Source organism: Trichechus manatus, unplaced genomic scaffold (genome assembly GCF_000243295.1).
Source record: "Trichechus manatus latirostris isolate Lorelei unplaced genomic scaffold, TriManLat1.0 scaffold00151, whole genome shotgun sequence".
NCBI lineage: Eukaryota > Metazoa > Chordata > Mammalia > Sirenia > Trichechidae > Trichechus > Trichechus manatus.
This window is the reverse complement of record NW_004444087.1, coordinates 2,900,676-2,915,966: the sequence shown is the minus strand read 5'-3', so window position 1 is coordinate 2,915,966 and position 15,291 is coordinate 2,900,676. Positions and strand designations below refer to the sequence as shown.

General features: G+C 49.3%; 1 protein-coding gene across 1 annotated transcript in view; it reads left to right on the top strand.

The window, feature by feature from the left end:
- Positions 1–2,643: 2,643 nt before the first annotated feature.
- The window catches only part of LOC101353339 (kinesin-like protein KIF19), a 54,359-nt gene continuing 41,711 nt past the window's right edge, over positions 2,644–15,291 (top strand). Inside the window, exons 1-4 of the mRNA XM_004385963.2 lie at positions 2,644–2,801; positions 3,920–4,000; positions 10,806–10,916; positions 13,672–13,759. Coding sequence (XP_004386020.2) covers positions 2,727–2,801; positions 3,920–4,000; positions 10,806–10,916; positions 13,672–13,759 — 355 coding nt within the window. The 5' untranslated portion in view covers positions 2,644–2,726. The remainder of the gene's footprint in view (positions 2,802–3,919; positions 4,001–10,805; positions 10,917–13,671; positions 13,760–15,291) is intronic.

Here is a 15,291-nt window from a genome sequence, read left to right as displayed (position 1 = left end):
GTGCCTGGGGTGTCCTGAGAAAAACCATGAGGAGCGCCACGCACCGACCGTGTCCTAGAGTGCTCAGGAGGCACTACAGCGCGTTGTACCCCCCGCCCTTCAGATTGTGCGGGTTGTCACAGCAGGCTGAATGCAGAATAAAGCAAACCTGTGTGAAAACGCTCTCTCTCTCCTGGCCTTGAATCCATGCCTCTGACTCCCCCCGCTCAGTAGTAGTGGTCCGTGCAGCCCCTCACACACTCACACTTGGCTTGGGATCTCACCAACCGGCTCCGCTAGGCACTTGGGCTGATTAGTCCAAGAAACGATCCACTATTTCTTACTGTATATTCTATGAAAAATGCTCATCATTTCCTCTGATGAGAAGTCTTATGCTTTTCTTTAGAGTTACACAAGTTTGAAAATTTTAATTGGGAGTTGCATTTTAGCCACTGTTGTGTGGTTCCTTTTAAATATTCTTTTTCTCCACTGAAAAGGGAGTGAACAAATCCTCATAATGCAGTCTGGTTTTTATTGGCAATGTCTCATTACCCGTCCGTGCCTTGTGACACTGTGGCCTCTTCCGCCTCTTTTTCTCTCCTGTAATCTGAAGTTTAGTTTATAAAGCAGTGAAGCACTTACTGGGCAAACTCGGACTTCACAGCCCAACAGCATCAGCAGACCTGAGCAGTTCTTTGAGATTGGAGAATGTGCTGTGCTCTGTAGGGCAGAAAACAGGCAAGATGCCTGCCCAGGATGCTGAGTCGCCTAGTGGGGGAGAATCACGAGTCTGTGGGTTCCATGTGGATCTGAGTCCCCCGGGTGTGTGGAAGGAACTTGGTGCTTTTTCTTTCTCGTGAGCCTTAAATCTCGCCGTCATCTGTGATTCCTATAAAAAGCTTTCATTGTTACAGGCCTGCTGAGGAGTCCCTCCTCTGGCTCCTCCAGTGCACATTTTCTTTGGCACCCTGGTTTCCTCGTGCTCTTTATCTTTAAGCTTCGGTGTGCCAACCCAGTCCTGTTGTTTCATGGTGGCATGTAGTTCTATCCTTTTAAACAGATTTTTAACAGAGCCTTCGAAAAGCTGGCATCTCATTGTTTTAAACTTGCTAGCTGTAATTGTTTTACATGATTTGTAAATAAAAGACTTTCTGAAACATTTGTGCTCGCTTTACTGAACCCTCTCCTGCTGCAGAAGTGGATTTCACGGGGCCTGCCTCTTGTAGGGAGAGTGTCCGCCATCTCCCGAGTGGGGACACAGAGTGCAATGGTGGTGCTCTTCAGTCTTGGGGTGATGGGCTAGGCGCCAGGCCCCCGCCCGTGGTGCAGGCTGCTCCTTGTGTGTCTCTAGGAGTCAAGAGTATTTGTCCTTTTAAGTTACAATTCGTAGACCTGGGTTCTCCAAGCAAGTCCCTTGAAGGTGAGGGGCCTAAGCCTTGGAATCAGTTAAAGGAAAGGGGTGTAGATGTTGGAGGTGTGCTTTTCCTACCCTCCACGCCTCATTCACTTGGCGAGGATTTCCTGGAACTCACATTGACCTGGACACCAAAGGAGGATAGATGAATGTAATCACAGCCCCTGCCCTCACAGAACTAAACCACCATGTCATGTGCCGTCAAGCTGATTCTAACTCATGGCAACCTCGTGTGTGCAGAGTAGAACTGTTCTGTAGGGTTTTCATGGCTGTGACTTTTCAGAAGCAGATCACAAGGCCTGTCTTCTGGGGTGCTTCTGGGTGGGTTTGGACTGGTAACCTTTTGGCTGGTAGTCGAGCGCTCAACCATTTGTGCCACCCAGGAACTCCCAAACTAACATAAGGTAGGTTTAAAAATACAAAACCCTATCATAGGTGGTTTGACAGCTGTTGGTGCCCCTGAGAGAGTCACTTAATCCAAGGCTCAGCCTCATCTTCTCAGCTGTGTGGTCGGAGCCATTTTAAGTTAGGTTTTTCAGATGTGAACTGCCTGGGTCCAGTGTGTGGTTTGTGTCAGTGCAGGAGCAGTTTACACGCTTGCACGTGAAGGTGCTCTGTGGCTCATGGTTTGGGAGGTGTGGTCTGCTTTGGTTTTATACAGCGCAGTACTATGCTTTCCCTTGAGACTAGTGGAAAAGCTAAGTGCAGCATTTGAATGGCAAATACCCCTGGTTGTTAATCCAAGTGAAGCCCTGGTGCTGAGCAAACTGGCAGCATGAAGGAAAGGGGCTCAAGTCCACTCTAATGTGTTGGAAATATGAAGGTCACTTCAAGCTGTCTTTATTCTGACTTGACTTCATTAAGCCTAGCTGCCCTTTGGAGATTGCTGTCCCTGCTCAGGGCAGTGGGCAAGTGCCACGCTTGGGCCTTCTCTTCCGTGGTTACCCCTTGGCCCTCTCCTGGGCTCAGTGGGAGAGGAGAGTAGACGTGCCCCTCCCACTCAGGCAGGCTCACCTGAGATCAGGTGAGCGCCATGGAAACCTCGCGGGTTGCTGAGGGACTGGATGAGCTAGTCGACCAAAGGCTGGAATGGTGCCCAGCGCTCAGTCCCTCGTGTGCAAGCACCACCAGAGGGGCTGCCTGGTAGGTTGGCAGTGCTCACTGTAGGCTGAGAGTAGAAGAGCAAGGCTGCGGGTGCTTTACACACTGTAGCGTGCAGGCTAATCCGGCTCCCAGAGCTGGCTGATGTCACCTGGGTGGGGTGTGACACAGCCACTCTCCTGTTGCCCAGCTCCGCCTGGAGAGCAGGGCGCATCCACACCAAGCCAGCCACATGCCCTCCCCAGCCCAGGGCAGCCCAGCCATGCGGGAGATTGCCACTGCCGAGCCCAAGGACCAGCAGTTCGTGGTGAGTACCCTGCACCAGTGGGTGGCCTCCTCCCTGCTCCTCACTCCCCTAATCCCACGTAGTCCAGCCTTTGCTCCTAACCCAGGGGACCCCATGCTCCCCACTTCCCCTCATTAGGACCTTGCCAACCACCTGCTTCTCACCCTACTCCTCACCTTACCACCTTACCCGTGGAACTCCACTGCCCCTGCCCCTGGCCAAATCCCTGGGTGGTGCAGGCAGTTAGCACACTCACAGCTGCTAACCAAAAGGTTTGAGTCCACCCAGAGGACCCTTGGAAGAAAGGCTTGGTGATTTACTTTCGAAAAACCAGCCATTGAAAACCCTATGGAGCCCAGTTCTACTCTGACACACATGGGGTCACTGTGAGTAGGAATCGACTCCACAGCATACTAGTTGGTCTTTTTTTTTTTTTTTTTTTCGCCCCTGCCCAATTTGGCCCAGGCCTTTTCTGTGGCTGAGGAATTTGGGGGGAGGCAGGGTAGTCAGGCCCATCCATTGGTGAACTCAGAACCTCAGTCCATTTTACAGCTGGGGGAGCTGAGGCCAAGGACTTGCCCCACCTTTCCTAGTCGTGACTGGCCCTAGGAGAATCAGCTCCTGTTTCTACGGAGAATGCAGGAGAGGGTAGTGGCTACACCAACCTGCTCGAGGCCCACAACTCCTGAGTAGTTAAGGTGGACTCAAAGCCTGGGACCGATCTGACCCCAAGGCCACTGGCCAGAGCGTCCCCTTAGAATTGGGGAGGCAGAGAAGGCATGAAGAGCTGAGCTCCTGAAGTCCACACCTAGGACATGAGTGGATGCCCACTGCCTTCAGGAGGGCTGGGGCTCCGCTCAGGCCCTTCTGCTGTTGGCTCCCATGGCTGTAAGAGGGCAGCTGTGTGGCCTCAGGCAAGTTACTACTCTTCTCTGTTCGTCAGTCCCCCTATCTGTCCAACGAGGGTAATTGTAATCCTGGAGTTATCCTCAGAGCCTTACGGTGAGCCCAGCTCAGTGCCCTTCACTACTTCACCAAGAGTGAGAAGCTGTCAGGAGGAGGATGAGGGACAGTTTGGCTGGGGACTGCTCCTTGGTGGAGTCCCTTGGAACACAACAGCTGTGGTGTCCCACCCATAGGTAGCCCTTCGAATCCGCCCTCTCAATGATGCAGAGCTGGAGGAAGGAGCCACCATTATTGCTCACAAAGTAGGAGATCAGGTGAGGCTGCTGGAGGCACGGGGGGTTGGGGGCGCATCCCATCCCAGTGTCTCTGAGGCTGCCGGATTGTTCCCAGGCCTAACATTACTTTCTGTATAACAGAGACATGCCCTGCTGCATGTGTTACCCGTATTACTCCATCCGTTCATTCATTTATTCAGGCATTCAATAAATATTAGTGCTTTTAGGTGACGGGCACTGATCCAGATTCTCAGTTCAAGCAGTGAATGTGACAGACCAGGCCAGCCCCCATCAAGCTCACTCTCTATGGGGTGGGGGGACAATGAACAGATAGAGGGAGTTAAGTACCATGGGGGAAAAGCAGGCAGAGAAAGGGGTGTCCGGGAAGGCCTCTGATAAGACAAAGGAAATGGGGGAAGTCAGGCGGGATCTAGACTGAAGGAAGAGCTGGTGCACAGCCCTGAAGCAGGAGAGGGTTTGGAGGAGGGTGAGCAGTGTGCGTAGCCTGCTCTAGAAAGCTGCAGTTTTGGAAAGGGCCCAGGTGGCCCTGCTGCCCAGCAGGTAGGGAGCCCAGCATGCCACACATTGCCGAGGATTTCCACATCTTGGAAACAGGTTCAGAAGCTGAGCTGTCAGTAGTTTAGAGAGTTTTGTCTCTAATGTACTCATGAGCTAAAATAAATGCCAAGTTTCGAGTAGAACAAAATGCCAAGTGAATTGGGTCTTCCATTGGTTATTAGAAAGGTAGCTTTCGTGAGAAAAGAGACGTGGCTCTGAGGAATAAGTGCACTTACAGGCAAGGAATCCAGGAGGCATCGATTCCATTCTTCCATTTGTGCAACTGTTCTCACCTTCCTTTTCTGAATTTTTCCTCTCCCAGTAACATAAACTCACTGTCCCCTAAGCTTCCTATCTAACTTTTTGAATTGCTGTTGTCAGTTTGATCCCAGATAGCTAGATCTTAAAAGAGCTTAATGCTCAAGGCCAGGCATTCTTTACTAGTTATGCTAAACCATTGTTTGGTTTTAAGAACACATCAGGGGATATTTTTGGTTTAAGGTTTAAAGATTGTCTCAGGGCAATAGTTTCAAGGGTTCATCCAGCCACCTTGGCTCTGGGAAGTCTCATGGCAAAGGAGGCAGTTGTTCATGGAGACAATTGGACACGCATTCCATTTCCCATTCCTATTCCCAACTCTCCCTCTTCCTCTGAGTTTAGCTAGTCTTAATGTGGAAACGCAACTCATGCTGTGCCCACCCGGGGCGGCTGAGGATGAGAGCAGAGACCTCGCAAATGAAAACTGCAGCACACAATCGTGTGCATGCTCTTTGGGGGCATGGCGATGAAACCCGAAGAATCTGCTAAAGGAGTTGGAGGAGGAGAAAGCGGGGGGAGGGGCAGGGACTGCTGTTTCATAGCAAGCTTTGCAGAAGTCTTGGCTGTTTATACTGTGTGCATGTGTTTTTGGCTGCTGTCTAGTTGGCCCCTGACTCGTGGTGACCCTGTGCACAACGGAACCGGACTGTTGTGATCCGTAGGGTTTTCACTGGCTGATGTTTTTGGAAGTAGATCGCCTTTCTTCCTAGCCTATCTTAGTCTGGAAGCCCCGCTGAAACCTGTTCAGCATCGTAGCAACACACAAGCCTCCACTGCCAGACGGGTGGTGGCTGTACATAAGGTGCATTGGCCAGGAATCGAACCTGGGTCTCCCTTGTGGAAGGTGAGAATTCTAACACTGAATCACTATTCAGCTCTATGTGCATGTGTTACTGATAAAAAAATAACTGGAGTTACAAGAAGAAGGGAGTACCCTTTTAAAATGACTTATAAGGCAAATAATATTTTTGCTGGAATCGATGGTAACTCAAAATAGTATGAGTAATCTCCAGAGCCTTGGGCACTTTGTCCATTGTGGGCTGACTGACCTCCCTGGGAGTTTCCTGGTTTACCTGGTGCCTTTTTGCAGTATCTGTTAACAGGAGGCTTTAGCTGCCCTCACACAGTGGATCAGAATGACCCTCTTTTGTCTTGTCTCCTGCTGTTTGCCTGGCCACACAGCTAGGAGGTAACCTCTCACACCCGAAAACAGTCATCACGTGTAGGTGACCATTGGGTCCCCGTCATAGGCAGCTCTGTGGACATCTCTCCTGGGGTCCAGTCATTTGGGACCTACTTGGAGTTTGGTCTTCAGGCATCCAGCAGCTCAAGAAGTATCTAGAATAGCAACAGTCTGGTGGCAGAGGCTGCCCAGTTGTTCCTTAAGTTCAGGCTGCCTTTCTCTTCAGAGTGAGCATTTCCCCCATGTTCCCTGGCTTTGGGGACTTTGTGACTTCCAGGAAAAAGGCCACTCCTGGATTTCATTGGGGAAGGGCTTGGGTTGGAGGGAATTGAACCACAAAACAAGGGCAGAAAACTGGATATCTAAGAACAGAACATTGTTCTAGCAACCTGGAACTTCAGAAATCCCAGCACTGGGCACTTTTTTTTTTTTGAATTGTACTTTTTTTAAAATTGTGCTTCAGGTGAAAGTTTACAGTTCAAGTCAGTTTCTTATACAAAAATTTATATACACATTAGTATGTGACCGTAGCTGCTCTCCCTTTAATGTGACAGCACACTCCTCCTTTCCACCCCGGATTTCCCGTGTCCATTCAACCATCTCTGCCCCTGTTTACCTTCTCATCTCGCCTCTGGACAGGAGCTACCCATTTAGTCTCATGTATCTACCTGAGCTAAGAAGCACTCTCTTCATGAGTATCATTTTATGTCCCATAGTCCAGTCTAATCTTTGTCTGAAGAGTTGGCTCTGGGAATGGTTTTTCTGGGCTAATGGAGAGTCCTGGGGCCATGCTTTCTGGGGTCCCTCCAGTCTTAGTCAGACCATTAAGTCTGGTGTTTTTACTAGAATTTGAGTTCTGCACCCCACTTTTCTACTGCTCCGTAAGGGACTCTGTTGTGTTCCCTGTCAGGGCAGTCATTGGTGGTAGCCGGGCACCATCTAGTTCTTCTGGTCTCAGGCTGATGGAATCTCTGGTTTATGTGGCCCTTTCTGTCTCATGGGCTAATATTTTCCTTGTGTCTTTGGTGTTCTTCGTTCTCCTTTGGTCCAGGTGGGTTGGGACCAATTGATGCATCTTAGATGGCCACTTGCTGGCTTTTAAGACCCCAGACGCCACTCACCAAAGTGGGATGTAGAACATTTTCTTAATAAACTTTGTTATGCACTGGGCACTTTTGAAGTCTTGAGGGGTACTGGGAGCGGGAAGTGTGCCTAGCAGAGGAGTGCTTCAAAACCAAGTGGGGACTTGGGGTGCAGGTGCCCTTCCAACCCTCTCTAACCACCATTCCTTCCCTTCCCCTGGTCGTGTCTGCATCCGCATGTGGTCTCCCCTTCTGGGCATGTGGGCAGGGGCTGACTCAGAACCATTCTAGAGCCCCCCTAGGGCCTGGCTCCCAAGGTTGCCTTGCTGTGCTCCGAACAACAGGCACAGTTCCCGTTTTCTTTTCACTTGTTATTTTGATGTCAGTTTAGACTCATTGAAAAGTTGCAAGAATAGTACAGGAAGCTCCCATATCCCCTCCACCCACATTCCCCAATGGTTGACATTCCCCTCATTTGCTTTATCCTTCTTGCTCCCTGTATACATGTGCTACTCTTTCTGAACCAGGTGAGAGTCAGTTGTGGCCACGATGCCCACTACACCTCAACATCTTCCTGTGTCTTTCTTAAAAACAACAACATCCTCCCTCATATGACCTCAGTACAGTGATCAAAATCAGGGACGCATTAAACAGTATACTCTTTTAAAGAACTATATGGGATCAAATTGACAACACAACTCAGAAGGATAGATGAGAAGCTTAGGGAGGCAGTGAGTTTGTATTAATGGGTGAAATAGTTTGGAAAAGGTTGTTGAGAAAGGTGGTACAACTTGAAGATTGCAATCAAAGTCACCGAATCGTACTTGTGGAAATTGTTGAAACGGTGTATGTTTTATTACGTATATTTTCACCACAAAAAAATTAAAAATCAGGAAGTTGATATAAAATTATTTAATCTACAGATTTACTCAGCTTTTGCTGATTTTTCTTAAATTCTTTTTAAATAGTGTTCTTTATAAGAAAAGAAAAAAAATTTTTTTTCTGGTCAAAGATCCAATCAGCTGACATTTTGTGGACACTGAACACTGAGCTCTGTATCTCGTTACTCCCTCCCAGCTGCCTTAGTGTGTGGGTTCTACAAGCACCCCCATTTTACACTTGAGAACACTGAGGCTCAGAGAGTTGGGGAGATTGTCCAAGGCCTCTGGACTGGTGAGCAGGAAAGCTGGGATTTGAAACCAGGCTGAGGGGCTCTGAAGCCTGATTTGTAACTGCCAGGCTTACTCTCCCAGTGCTAGGCTGGGAGCCCACTGGCCAAAGACCTGTCCGATTCATTCCTGCAGCCCAGTTGCCCCTCGAGCACACATCCACATGGACTATGTGGGAGGGGGGTTGCCCTAAACCATCCCATCCTTTGATCCTCTCCATCTTGGGAAGGAGAGGATAAGCATGAAGGAAAGAAGTGTTTTCTTACATCATGGAAAAAGTGCTGGCCAGAAGCCAGGTTTGGCCCGGGGGCCTGGTCCCAACTCTGCCCCTTACTCCCCCAGGCCCCTGGGCAGCCTCATCTCCCGGGACCCAGTTTCCAAAGCTGTGAGCCATGGAAGGGGTCTGCAGGGGTGGCCGGCTGGCAGGGCTCTTGACTCTCTCAGTGGTGCTGCCCCTAAAACCCCGTGATCCCCTGGTGCCCCAGCAGGCCTGGAGGGGCACGGTGAGCCCCAACTCCCCCACCACCCTCACCAGAGTAAACAGTCAGGGCCTGGCTGGTCTCTAATTGCCCTGCCCCTCCCTTCCCACTGCCCCTGGGAAGGGTGCCTTTGAACTCCCCTTTCCCCAGAGACCCTAATACACTTTCCTTCATAATTACGTTTTTACAGGAGCTAAGAGACACCCCGGAGGCTACCGAGGTGCTTGGAGAAAGCAGGCTAGAGGGTAGGGTGGGTCCTTTATTTTTATTGTGGTAAAAGTGTATAAAAACATTTGCCAGTTCAGCATCTTTTACATGTACAATTCAGTGACACTGATTACATTCATCATGTTATTCAACCATCATCACTATCTGTTTCCCAATTATCCTGCCTCCATGAACAGAATCTCACTGACCCTAAGCAATCACTTCCCCTCTCTCCTCCCTCCCCCAGTCCCTGGTAACCAATAATCTGCTTTGGTCCCTATGCATTTACTTACTCTAGATATTTCATGTAGGTGGAATCATATAGTATTTGCTCTTTTGTGTCTGGCTTATTTCACTTGGCATCGTGTTTTTAAGGCTTACCCATGTTGTGGCATGTACCAGAACTTCATTTCTCTTCATGGCAGAGTAATATTCCATTGCTGGATGGACCACATTGTGTTTATCCATCATCTGTTGATGGACACTTGGGTTGTTTCTACCTTCTGCCTATTGTGAATAGTGCTGCTATGAACACTGGTGTACACGTATCTGTCTGAGTCCCTGTTTGGGGGATATACAATAAAACCTGCAAAAGTTGGAACTTGTGTCAGAGAAAGATAACAAATAGTTTCTACTAATAGAGAGCCATACAAAAGTAGTAAGACTCACCCTGTCAAAGGTGGAGAACTTGTGAGACCTGGAACAACAAGGCAGTCCCATCAAGTTATGGCTCTCACAGGTTTCACTGTACCTAGGTGTGGGATTGCAGGGTCATATGGTAATTCTGTGTTTAACTCTTTGAGCATGGGTGGGTCCTTTTGTTCTCTACGTGTACATGGACACCCTTCCCCTCCCCCTCCCCTTTCTTTTTCTGGCTCGACCCCCTGCGCAAGGGGCAAGGTCGGGCCACATGAGGAGAGCGTATGGCATGCATGGTTAGCTTAGTACTTTACAGCTTACAAAGCCCCTTCCCATCCCATTCTGCTAGCTTGTTGTCTTAGGCATCTAGGGCTGCTATAACAGAAATACCACAAGTGGATGGCTTTAACAAAGATAAGTTTATCTCCTCACAGTAAAGTAGGCTAAAAGTCCAAATTCAGGGCATTAGCTCCAGGGGAAGGCTTTCTCTCTCTTTCGGCCTTCTTATCAGTGTTCCCCCGATCGAGGAGCTTCTCCGGGCAGGGACCCCAGGTCCAAAGGATGCGCTCTGCTCCTGGCACTGCTTTCTTGGTGGTATGAGGTCCCCCTGTCTCTCTGCTCTCTTCTCCCTTATATCTCAAGAGATTGACTCAGGACACAATCCAATCTTGTAGACTGAGTCCTGCCTTACTAACACAACTGCCAGCCATCCCCCCTCATTAACATCATAGAGACAGGATTTACAACATACAGGAAAATCACACAATACCAGGAATCATAGCCCAGCCAAATAAATACACACATTTTTTGGGGGACATAATTCAGTCCATGACAGTTGTCAAAGACCTTGTAACTGGAAGGTGTGAGGCAGGGCTGCTGATGCTGCTGTGTGGTTGCTAGGAGGGGTTGTTCAGAAGTCCACAGAACCCAAGTGTGCCTGGTTATTAACAGGGATGCTGGTGGTGGTTATTGGGAGCAAGTGTGTGCGGTGTCCGGTTGCAATGTGGAACAAGGCCTGGGCGTTTTCAGTCGTACCCTTGGAAAAGAGAGAGTGGGTACAGAGCCCACCAAGATCCCTCCCGGCTTGAGCATAGAGGCTTCCAGTCTCCAGGGGTTGCTGAAGGAGATGCCAGGCAGAGTGGGTCCTTGGAGGGGTGCTGACCTGGACAGGGGTCTCCCATGCTGACCCCTCTTACTCTTTACTCCAAGATGGTGGTGCTCATGGACCCCAGTGAGGACCCCGAGGACATGCTGCGCACCCACCGGTCCCGGGAGAAGACTTTCATATTTGACACAGTTTTTGACCAGCACGCATCCCAGGTGCCTTCCCCACCCCTCCCTGACCCCACTGTCCCCCTGTTGGGCCAGGCCAGCCATGGGTGTATTTACAGAACCCTGGAGCCTCCTTCGGGGAGACCTGGTGGCTGGGTGGTCTTATCCAAGTCTCACAAATGTGTTGTGGGGCAGAAGACCCAGGCCTGAGCCTTGGGTCATCCAAGTGGATAGCAGCAGTAGGCACCTTCCATGGATGTGGTGGCCACCAGGAGCTGGGCCGGCTGGGGCTTTACACATGCTCTCCTTTGTTCATGCATTCATTCAACAAAGTGGCACCATGACCACCATGTGGGAGGAACATAGTCCCTACCTGAAGGGGCTTATTCTCGAGCAAGGGAAACAGACAGTGGGCAAGCAGAGAAACAATCTCGGAAGTGCACATTGTTATAGGTGCTGTTGCAGGGAATCTCAAGGCACAGGCGGTGAGGGAAGGCCTTCACGGGGATGGGGCATTAAACTGAGGCCTGACGCAGGAATAAGCCAGCGTGAGAGGGAGTGGAGGGGCTCCTGGTGGAGGTGTTATCACCCCCATTTGACAGATGAAGAGCCTGAGGCTTGGGGAGGTCATGCAGTGAGGGCCAGGGCTGCATTTGGACCCAGTGTTGTTCCCACTGTTTCTAGTCCCTCATGTCATCATACCTTTGACTAAGGGCAACGCTGTCTAACCTGTCATCTGGGAGACGAGGCCTTGCTGCTCCACTTCACAGTGGTGTCGGGTGGAATGGGGTTTGAAGCTACATCTCCTGAAGCGGGAAGTCCAGGACAATGACATGTGGGGATGTTTAGCTTCAGGGCAAAGCCCAGTGAAGGACGCAGGGCTCCATGCTCATGCCAGCCCCTGCACTCAGATGATGTTCTGTCCCACTGTGAAGAGCCAGGGACTCCCCTTGCACAGTCCACCAAACCTTCAACCCCCAGAAACCACAGGCCCCCAGTTGTGTGCAGTTCTCTTCTAGTTACCTGTTTCTGCAAAACAAATCGCCACAAAGCATAGTGGATTAGAACAACAATGTATTCTTATCGCTCATGTTGCTTAATGACGATCAGTTGGGCAGCCTCTCCGGCAATTGCAGTCAAATGTCAGCTGAAGGCTGCACTGGTCCACCTACTTGGCTCTCAGTTTATTCTGTCTTTATTTTGGAGTTCTACTGGTGCTGGACCCACCTCTCCAGGTAGCTTGGCTTCCTTGCAACATGGCCTCAGGGAAGTCGGACTTGGCTCAGAGCTCCAAGAGAGCGAAGTGGACTCTTCAGGCTTGTCCCAGACCTGACCTGGCTTTGCTTCTGCTGTGCTTTACTGGTCAAGCAAGTCACTCAGACTGGCCCAGGTTGAAGGGGAGGGGACTTAGACTCAGCATCCCGGTGGGAAGAGTAGCAAAGAATCTGTGGCCATCTTTCAGCTACCCACCTTTTTCTTCACTGCTCCCCTAGTCCTCTCACGTCTGTCCAGTGGACTCTGGCAGCTGAATTCACCTGAATGGCATTTCAGGAAGGAGGCTGCATGTGCTGAATGGACCTGCTTAGAACACTGTGGCCCCTGTCAGTACTAGGAAATTCCCCCTGGATTCAGGGCTGAGCCATAATCACAAACCAGAATAGGTTTGCTCAGCCGTAGCAGTTCCGAAGACCTCTTTTTTCCCCAGCCTCCAATGTAGCCACATTTTCATGGCATTAAAAACAGAAGATCATTAGCATTTATTGAGCAGCTACTGCATGCCAGGGACTCTGCTCAAGCACTTGGCATGCACTGTCTTACCATCTTCACAGTAACCCTATAAAATATGTGATCATATGGTCCCTATTTTACAGGTGAGGAAACTGAGGCTTCAGGAGGGTAGTAACTTGCCTGAGGTCACACGGCTTTAGAGTTGCAAAACCAGGATTCAGTCCCACACTGTGCAAGTCCAAAGCTAGAGGAAGCAGGGCAGCATTGTGCTGAGAGCACTGGCTTCAGAGTCTGTCCAACTGGGCCTCCAATGCTGTCTCTACACCCTCTGAGCTATGTAACTAGCCAGGGATACTGGGAAAGTTAAAAGAGGTAACCACTAGGGCCCATAGATGCAGTGGAAGTGGGGACTCTCATTCCCCAGCCCTGGATGTGTTGGTCAAGCCTTTTTTGCTTTGAATGCTTCTGTGAACAAGGAGCTCACTGTCACACGCATACTCATTGCTATATATTGCTGCTTTATAGCAAATTCTGCTGGCCTGAAATTTTCACCTCCTAGTCCTAGTTTTGTCCCCTACAAAGGACACAGATTTCCAAACCCTGTTGTTACCTCCCAGTCCTCTACATTCTTCTTGATCCCTCTCAATTCTTGAAGAAGCCCTGGAAAGAACTCACATCTGTGTAGTACCTAATATGTCTCAGGCCTTGTGGCAGGAGCTGTCACATACATTCTTGCTCAGTCCTCCCTCACAACCACCCTGTGTGGTTGGCACTGCCCTTCCCATTCCACAAATGCATGCAGTGAGGCTTGGCACCGCTGAGGCAACCTGCCCAAGGTCACACAGCTACAAGACTGGGCATCTCCACGTGGCGTGGGCTTCCTCACAGCATGCCAGCCCAAGACTAGCCAATGTCTAAGCTATTTCTAGACATCCCTCTCTTACCTGTGTCCCCTGTACCTGTCCAGGGGGAAAAGGACATTTGCAGACACCATACCCTTGTCCTCTCCCACCATCCATCGCTTGACTCAGGTTGGGCTGTACACCTGACTGTCTGTCCCTCTGTCTATCTGCAGGAAGATGTATATTGTGCTACCACCCAGCACTTGGTGGAAGGTGTCATTTCTGGATACAACGCAACAGTGTTTGCCTATGGCCCCTCAGGTACACCAAGGGCAGTGTCCCCAGGAGTAAATGGGCCACCTCCGAGAGTGGGTGGGTGACAGCGGACTCATCCTAAGGCGCACAGCACCTGCTGTTTGCTCACGCCATGCTGGTCTGTGTTGGTCTCATCTCTATTGTCTCCTGTCATCCTTTCAGCAGCCCCGAAGGGAGGTAACACGATTCCTTTTCACAGATGAGAAAAGTGAGCCTGGGAGAGGTAAAGTGACTTCCCCAAGGACATACAGCTGGTGGGCAGGGACCTGGGATCCACCCTAGTCTGTACTTTGCTGCGGTGAGAATCCAGGAATTCTTTCTCTGCAATTACAGTTGGGCTCAGCCAGCTATCCCATCCATGGAAAGTAGCATGTCAGAGTGTCACAGTCAGGCAGGTCCAGCATAACACCATCATTGTACAGATGGGGAAACTGAGGCCCTGAGAAATGAGTGGTCCACAATCATAGCTTGTCTGTTTCATTTATTGATTCATTCAGCTAGCTTTAGTGAGCACCTACTATGAGCCAGGCTCTGACCAAGGAGAAGAGCAGTGTGGTCCTTGCATATGTTTATTCTCTGATAAAAACAACACAAATATTTCTTAAAGGAAATTTGGAGAAAGAACAAAAATCTCTCACAGCTGCCCTACTCTCATATCTGCATTTTTGCATTTTATTTTTCCTTTTTTCTCCCTAAGCCCAGGATTTCATCCATAGAGTAGTCATCAGACTGTGTAAAAGTTTCCTTGTTCCCCAAATGGAAAACAACAGCGTCAGAGCAGCCAGGGGACTGTTTGCACAACAAAGGTGGCAGGTGTGAACAGAGCATCCGTGGCCTGTTTACATAACAAAGGTGGCTGGTGTGAACAGCTGCCACCTGAGTTTACCTGTCTGTTTTTTAATAGACTTTATTTTTAGAGCAGTTTTAGGTTTACAGAGGAATTGCACAAGCTGGACAAAGAGTTCCCATATTCCTCCTCTGTCCCCAGCACATGGTTTCTCTTATTATTAACATTTTGCATTCCTTTGGAGTATTTGTTATAATTGGTGAACCAGTATTGGTAGATTATTATTAACTAAAGTCCGTAGTTTACATGAGGGTTCACTCCTTGTCCTATGAGTTTTGATAAATGCGTAGTGTCATATGTCCATGATAGCGTCCTGCAGAATAGTTTCATTGCCCTATAAATGCTCCCCGGTGCTCCACCTTTGCCTTACTTTAAGAAAAAAATTATGGTAAAATATATATAACATGAAATTTGCCATTTTAGCAAAGTTAGTGACATTAATCATATTCACCATGTTGTGCAACCATCACCAGTATCCATTTCTAAATGTTATTCATCACCCCAAAGAGAAACTCACTGTGCCTTCAGCAGTAACTTCCCATTCCCCTTCTCCCCAGCTTCTGGTAATCTCTAATATACTTTTGTCGCTATGCATCTCTTTGTTCTAGATACATCATGTAAGTGGGATCATACAATATTTGTCCTTTTGTGTTTGGTTTATTTCACTCAGCATCATGTCTTCAAGGTTCTT